General features: G+C 41.7%; 1 protein-coding gene across 1 annotated transcript; it reads left to right on the forward strand.

Moving 5' to 3' along the window:
* The first annotated feature begins 3,212 nt into the window (after positions 1-3,212).
* Positions 3,213-4,208, forward strand: LOC132349870 (olfactory receptor 2C1). The gene is given in 1 exon segment (XM_059898691.1): positions 3,213-4,208. A coding segment is annotated over 1 exon segment (996 nt).
* The last annotated feature ends 4,681 nt before the right edge of the window (positions 4,209-8,889 follow it).

Raw genomic sequence — 8,889 nt, forward strand, 5'->3', positions numbered from 1 at the left:
TTTTCTTTTATTGATCCTATGTTTACCTCTTTTAAGATTCAAACTCCCACATCTCTAATTCTTGAATTCTAAGATTCGGGGGTAGAACTCCTGTTCAAATACCTGAAATCCACCGTAGACTTAAACCTTCTAGACAAATTTTGTTCTGTTATATGGCTCTTGCCTGCCATACTGCCACAATGTTTACACTGAAAACCTTATCTCCAGTTCTGACCAAGTCATCATGGAAAGGTTAACTTAGACCTTAGATGCAAGATAGGCACAAACTGAGCTCTCAGGAATATCACTGTCAACTGTCTCCCACATAAATGAAATATTTTAAAATAAAACATATATAAAAACTTCTCTGCCAGGATCAGGAATTCAGGATGAGGTTTATTTATTTGTTTTTATTTTTTATAATTCCCTTTCCTATTATTACTCAGGCTAATATTAAAGCAAGGCTTGAATTCTGAGAACTTGCACCCATATATGGGGAGTGCTAACAGCTCAGGAGCAGTTTCCATGATAGGAGAAAGCCAACTCCAAATTCCATATTTGCTGTGGCTAATCCACGAGTGGCCAATTGAGAACTGTGGTAAAATTTAGGGGAGGAATGGGCAGAAATCTGGGCGAAGGTGGGCAATTACCACACCCAGGATTATCTTTAAGAAGCAAGTCTTGGCTGCTTTTCTCAATATCCTGAAAGTTCAAAACAAATTTACGGACAGGCCAAGATGGGAACCATCTATGCATACATGAGTGATTCCTAAAAATCTTTCTGTAGCCAAACAAACTCCAACTGGGTGCTCCTAAATTGCACCATACATGGCGCATCCTCTGAGTTCAGTATTGTCCTTTCTAGGCTTCTCTTAAAACGCAAATAGTGCCGGATCAATTTAACATTCCAGATTACAAGAGAGCTAGGAACCAAGTGGAGAGACCCTTTAAGGGTGGAAAACACCCAGAAGAGCAGTCGAGTTGCTGAATTCAAACTTGAAGTTACATTCATGTTTGCTTGGGGAGTTTGTCAAGATCAGACCAAGCATCTAGCTGGTATGGTATTTCCTCCTGAACTTTCTGGGTGCCTGGCATCAACATCCTCCCACTATATACCCTTTCCTTTTTCTGTGCTGACTGGTATGCATAGAGTGGGGGCCGAAAGAGTCCCCAGCTGAGCAGACACAAAGCATCAGCCTCCCAGAGACCAGACAACTTATGGAAGAACATGGGCCATGTCTGTCTGTGTTTCTTTCCCCTAGGGGTACAAGAGGACAAGCACTTCTAGGAGGAGGTAGTGAGATGGATACCAGGAAGAACAGAAATATGAGCTACCAGATTGGTACCTCAGTTCCTCAGCTCCCTTAAGTCCTAAATGAAAAGAATAAGCAGTCACCTCTTCTTCTTTTTTAATTAATTTATTTAATTTATTTATTTTTGGCTGCATTGGGTCTTTGTTGCTGTGCGGGCTTTCTCTAGTTGCGGCGAGCGGGGGCTACTCTTCCGTTGTGGCGTGGGCTTCTCATTGAGGTGGCTTCTCTTGTTGTGGAGCACGGGCTCTAGGTGCGCAGGCTTCACTAGTTGTGGCTCGCGGGCTCTAGAGCGCAGGCTCAGTAGTTGTGGCGCACGGCCTTAGTTGCTCCAAGGCATGTGGGATTTTCCCAGACCAGGGCTCGAGCCCCTGTCCCCAGCATTGGCATGCGGATTCTTAACCACTGTGCCACCAGGGAAGCCCTAAGCAGTCACCTCTTCTTAAGGTATTAGATAGAGGTATGAAGGAGGGTTGAAAAGTGCTCTGAAATCTTTATCATCCCTGACTCAAAAGAAGGACTACCTTGTTGACCTAAAGAAACAGACAATTAGAAGAGATTTCCTGCCTGACATCTGGGTGGGATCTAGCATTAGGATCTCCAGTATTTTTGCTACTTATTGATGAAAAGGACAGTTCTCAGGGTCTTCAGCCAAGAGGTGTAGCCAAGTCGTCCCTGTCTGGAGCACCAGAACCAGATAAGCACACGTGCGCACTTCCCTTGAGTAGAAACTCCCGTCAAGCCTGCTCTTTGGACGTGGCAGCCAGGGTTCCTGTGGGACATGTCATGGTCCAGAGGAAGAGCAGAGCATTTACTCCCAGTCTTCAGCGTCCAGATGAGGACAGCTGACCCAAGACTGTTTTTGTTTTCTTCTCAGATCCTTTTATTTATTAGCCAAAGAAGGGGGATGGGCTTTGGTTCGTGATCTTCAGTAAAGCCTAGGTCTTGCCCATTGAAGGGAGATGGTAATTGGCCCATTATTAACAAGAGGTAAATTTTGTTTATGAGATGTTAAGAATTACTCCATGGTTTAGAGGTGGGCATAGTGGTCATATACCTCAAACTTTGGGGGATCCCCTCTGAAAACTTCTATTTTCCTTTTCTAATTATGGGTATCCTGTAACTGATTTAACTCCTTTTGGGGTAGACCCTGTTTCTATCTTTAGCCTTTTCCACCTACACGTACTTGGGATTACATGAAATTTTGTTCTGTTCTACATTTACCTCTTTTTAACTCACGTATTTGTATTTTCTGTATTTGGTGAATATGTCTATATTCATGCTTCCCATTCTTTTCATGATTGTATAGATTCATCACCTTCTCCCTCAAACTTCATCTTTCTAGACCAGGAGTTTTCACTTGGGACGGGAGGGATATAGAAGAGAAGGGAAGAAATTTATCAGAAACATTTGGGGAATTCTTCCAAATACAGCAGGTCTGCTCACCCCTCCTCTGAGTATACCAAAACCTTGGCTGGGGAAATTAGTATTTTTTGAGAATTTCCACATTTAGTTCCAATGGTCAACTCCCTCTACCCTTTTGAACTGAAGGAGTTCACACTCCTTCATCATGGACAAAGATGATGGATGGACAGGGTGCAAAGATGAATTTCTTGGGTCATCACTGTGTTGAACTGAAGACCCTGATCTTTTTGTTCTTCGTGAGGCACTTCCTTCATTTTGTGATAGCTCATGTTTGATATTCAGATGGAATAAAGTTTCCATTCATTGTGGGACTGAGAGTGTTTGGGGATTGCAATGAAACCTTGCAATCATAAAATTTAAATTGGTACTTAACTACGAAGGCCGGCGACATCAGACCTGCACTGATGCAGATCCACCTAATCCAGTAGCTTCTTCTTCACTTGCTTTACTCCTGGTTGTCCCTGGACAGATTCCTCAAGTGACTGAAGGCAACCAGAGATGGAAAGGGCCAACAGCAGCTCCTTGGAGAGCTTTATTCTGATGGGTGTATCTGACCATCCCCAGCTGGAGATAATCTTTTTTGTAGTCATCCTCTTCTCCTACTTGCTGACCCTGGTTGGGAACTCAACCATGATCCTGCTTTCCAGCCTGGATGCCCAGCTCCACATACACATGTACTTCTTCCTCAGCAAACTCTCCTCCCTGGATCTTGCTTTTACTAGTAGCTCAGTCCCCAAAATGCTGATCATCTTGTGGGGATCAGACAAGACCATCAGCTATGGTGGCTGTGTGACCCAACTCAATGTTTTCCTCTGGCTAGGGGCTACTGAGTGCATCCTGCTGGTGGTGATGGCATTTGACTGCTATATCACAGTGTGCTGACCCCTGCACTACACCACCATCATGAACCCCCGGCTCTGCTGGCTGCTGGCTGCCATTGCCTGGTTGGGTGGCTTGGGCAACTCTGTGGTCCAGTCAACATTCACTCTGAAGCTCCCTTTGTGTGGGCACCAGAGGGTGGACAGCTTCCTGTGTGAGGTGCCTGCCATGATCAAACTAGCCTGTGGAGACACAAGTCTCAATGAGGCTGTGCTCAATGGTGTCTGCACCTTCTTCACCACTGTGCCATTAAGCGTCATCCTGATCTCCTACTGCTAAATAGCTCAGGCAGTGCTGAAGATCCACTCAGCCGAGGGACAGAGAAAGACCTTTAACACATGCCTCTCTCATCTGGTGGTGGTGCTCCTCTTTTACGGCTCAGCTATCTATGGGTATCTGCTTCCAGCTAAGACCAGCAACCAGGACAAATTCATTTCCCTCTTCTACTCTGTGGTCACACCCATGGTCAACCCTCTCATTTACACTCTGAGGAACAAGGAGGTGAAGAGGGCGCTGAGGAGGCTGCTGGGGAAGTCAGCTGAAAGAAGGGAAAACTCTATCATTTACCACCTCTTCATCTCTACAAGCTTTTTCTCATTCTCTCTGGCCAGGTGAACATGAGGAGTACTGACCACAGTACAAGCACGTTCTTGACAGTACTAAGCTGTTGGTACATGGTTAATGTTATTTCTAATATTCTACACTTCTTTACCAAATATCCTACATGTGTCATCAATGGCTCAGAGGTTGTTGACTTAGTACAGACTTAGCTCACTGTCACTGCTGTCCACATTTTATTATGTGTAATATATATTACATATGTATTATTATATTTCTAGAGAATTCTGTACTTTTCTAAAGAAAGCACCTCCACTTGGCAGTATCTTATATAATTCCATAAAATCAAGCCAGGTTTTATTAGCCCCAGTTGAAAACCCAAGAATTCATCTTTGCACCCTATCCATCCATCATCATTGTCCATCTCTCTTTGTCTTTTCTTAATATTTCAGTCTATCTACCCACACTTCCCAGCCATATGCCCCTCTGTCATCTTGTTTAACCTCTCCTTTATGTCTACATTCCATTTTCCCTTTTGTCTTATCCAATGTTGAATGAGAAATGGTTAGAACGAGATTGGTTCAAGATGGCAGAGTAGAAGGACGTGCTCTCACTCCCTCTTGCGAGAGCACCGGAATCACAACTAACTGCTGAACAATCATCAACAGGAAGACACTGGAACTCACCAAAAAAGATACCCCACATCCAAAGACAAAGGAGAAGCCACAATGAGACAGTAGGAGGGGCACAATCACAATAAAATCAAATCCCATAACTGCTGGCTGGGTGACTCACAAACTGGAGAACACTTATACCATAGAAGTCCACCCACTGGAGTGAAGGTTCTGAGCCCCACGTCAGGCTTCCAACCTGGGGGTCCTGCAACAGGAGAAGGAATTCCCAGAGGAACAGACTTTGAAGGCTAGCGGGATTTGATTGCAGGACTTCTACAGGACTGGGAGAAACAGAGACTCCACTCTTGGAGGGCACACACAAAGTAGTGTGTGCATTGGGTCCCAGGGGAAGGAGCAGTGACTCCCATAGGAGACTGAACTAGACCTACTAGCTAGTGTTGGAGGGTCTCCTGCAGAGGCGGGGGTTGGCTGTGTCTCACCGTGAGGACAAGGACAGTGGCAGCAGAAGTTCTGGGAAGTACTCCTTGGCATGAGGCCTCCCAGAGTCTGACATTAGCCCCACCAAAGAGCCCAGGTAGGCTCCAGGGTTGGGTCACCTCAGGCCAAACAACCAACAGGGAGGGAACCCAGCCCCACCCATCAGCAGACAAGTGGATTAAAGTTTTACTGAGCTCTGCCACCAGAGCAACAGCCAGTTCTACCCACCACCAGTCACTCCCATCAGGAAACTTGCACAAGCCTCTTAGATAACCTAATCCACCAGAGGGCAGACAGCAGAAGCAAGAAGAACTACAATCCTGCAGCTTGTGGAACAAAACCACATTCACAGAAAGATAGACAGGATGAAAAGGCAGAGGGCTATGTACCAGATGAAGGAACAAGACAAAACCCCAGAAAAACAACTAAATGAAGTGGAGATAGGCAACCTTCCAGAAAAAGAATTCAGAATAATGATAGTGAAGATAATCCAGGACCTCAAAAAAGAATGGAGGCAAAGATCAAGAAGATGCAAGAAATGTTTAATAAAGATCTAGAAGAATTAAAGAACAAACAAACAGAGATGAACAATACAATAACTGAAATGAAAACTACACTAGAAGGAATCAATAGCAGAATAACTGAGGCAGAAGAACGGATAAGTGACCTGGAAGACAGAATGGTGGAATTCACTGCTGTGGAACAGAATAAAGAAAAAAGAATGAAAAGAAAGGAAGACAGCCTAAGAGACCTCTGGGACAACATTAAATGCAACAACATTTGCATTATAGGAGTCCCAGAAGGAGAAGAGAGAGAGAAAGGACCTGAGAAAATATTTGAAGAGATTATAGTTGAAAACTTCCCTAACGTGGGAAAGGAAATAGCCACCCAAGTCCAGGAAATGCAGAGAGTCCCATACAGGATAAACCCAAGGAAACACGCTGAGACACATAGTAATCAAATTGGCAAAAATTAAAGACACAGAAAAATTATTGAAAGCAGCAAGGGAAAAACGACAAATAACATACAAGGGAACTCCCATAAGGTTAACAGCTGATTTCTCAGCAGAAACTCTACAAGCCATAAGGCAGTGGCATGATATACTTAAAGTGATGAAAGGGAAGAACCTACAACCAAGATTACTCTACCTGACAAGGATCTCATTCAGATTCGATGGAGAAATCAAAAGCTTTACAGACAAGCAAAAGCTAAGAGAATTCAGCACCACCAAACCAGCTCTACAACAAATGCTAAAGGAACTTCTCTAAGTGGGAAACACAAGAGAAGAAAAGGACCTACAAAAACAAACCCAAACCAATTAAGAAAGTGGTAATAGGAAAATACATATTGATAATTACCTTAAATGTGAATGGATTAAATGCTCCAACCAAAAGACACAGGCTTGCTGAATGGATAGAAAAACAAGACCCATATATATGCTGTCTACAAGAGACCCACTTCAGACCTAGGGACACATACAGACTGAAAGTGAGGGGATGGAAAAAGATATTCCATGCAAATGGAAATCAAAAGAAAGCTGGAGTAGCAATACTCATATCAGATAAAATAGACTTTAAAATAAAGAATGTTACAAGAGACAAGGAAGGACACTACATAATGATCAAGGGATCAATCCAAGAAGAAGATATAACAATTATAAATATATATGCACCCAACGTAGGAGCACCTCAATACATAAGGCAACTGCTAACAGCTATAAAAGAGGAACGCAACAGTAACACAATAATAGTGGGGGACTTTAACACCTCACTTACACCAATGGACAGATCATCCAAACAGAAAATTAATAAGGAAACACAAGCTTTACATGACACGATAGACCAGATAGATTTAATTGATATTTATAGGACAATCCATCCAAAAACAGCAGATTACACTTTCTTTTCAAATGCGCACAGAACACTCTCCAGGATAGATCACATCTTGGGTCACAAATCAGGCCTCAGTAAATTTAAGAAAATTGAAATCATATTAAGCATCTTTTCTGACCACAATGCTATGAGATTAGAAATCAATTACAGGGGAAAAAAGTAAAAAACACAAACACATGGAGGCTAAACAATACGTTACTAAATAACCAAGAGATCACTGAAGAAATCAAAGAGGAAATCAAAAAATACCTAGAGACAAATGACAATGAAAACACGACGATCCAAAACCTATGGGATGCAGCAAAAGCAATTCTAAGAGGGAAGTTTATAGCAATACAATCCTACCTCAAGAAACAACAAACATCTCAAATAAACAATCTAACCTTATACCTAAAGGAACTAGAGAAAGAAGAACAAAAAAAACCCAAAGTTAGCAGAAGGAAAGGAATCATAAAGATCAGCGCAGAAATAAATGAAATAGAAACAAAGAAAACAATAGGAAAGATCAATAAAAGTGAAAGCTGGTTCTTCGAGAAGATAAACAAAATTGATAAACCATTAGCCAGACTCATCAAGAAAAAGAGGGAGATGACTCAAATCATTAAAATTAGAAATGAAAAAGGAGAAGTTACAACAGACACTGCAGAAATACAAAGCATCCTAAGAGACTACTACAAGCAACTCTATGCCAATAAAATGGACAACCTGGAAGAAATGGACCAATTCTCAGAAAGGTATAACCTTCCAAGACTGAACCAGGAAGAAATAGAAAATATGAACAGACCAATCACAAGTAATGAAATTGAAACTGTGATTAAAAATCTTCCAACAAACAAAAGTCCAGGACCAGATGGCTTCACAGGTGAATTCTATCAAACATTTAGAGAAGAGCTAACACTCATCCTTCTCAAACTCTTCCAAAAAATTGCAGAGGAAGGAACACACCCAAACTCATTCTATGAGGCCACCATCACCCTGATACCAAAACCAGACAAAGATACTACCAAAAAAGAAAATTACAGACCAATATCACTGATGAATATAGATGCAAAAATCCTCAATAAAATACTAGCAAACAGAATGCAGCAACACATTAAAAGGATCATACACCATGATCAAGTGAGATTTATCCCAGAGATGCAAGGATTCTTCAATATACACAAATCAATCAATGTGTTACACCATATTAACAAATTGAAGAAGAAAAACCATATGATCATCTCAATAGATGCAGAAGGACCTTTTGACAAAATTCAACACCCATTTATGATAAAAATTCTCCAGAAAGTGGGCGTAGAGGGAACCTACCTCAACATAATAAAGGGCATATATGACAAACCCACAGCAAACATCATTCTCAATGGTTAAAAATGAAAGCATTTACTCTAAGATCAGGAACAAGACAAGGATGTCCACTCTCACCACTATTATTCAGTATAGTTTTGGAAGTCCTAGCCACAGCAGTAAGAGAAGCAAAAGAAATAAAAGGAATACAAATTGGAAAAGAAGAAGTAAAACTGTCACTGTTTGGAGATGGCATGATACTATACATAGAGAATCCTAAAAATGCCACCAGAAAGCTACTAGAGCTAATCAATGAATATGGTAAATTTGCAGGATACAAAATTAATGCACAGAAATCTCTTGCATTCCTATACACTAATGATGAAAAATCTGAAAGAGAAATTAAGGAAACACTCCCATTTACCCCTGCAACAAAAAGAGTAAAATACC

Source organism: Balaenoptera ricei, chromosome 15, assembly GCF_028023285.1.
Source record: "Balaenoptera ricei isolate mBalRic1 chromosome 15, mBalRic1.hap2, whole genome shotgun sequence".
In the NCBI taxonomy this organism is placed as follows: Eukaryota; Metazoa; Chordata; class Mammalia; order Artiodactyla; family Balaenopteridae; genus Balaenoptera; species Balaenoptera ricei.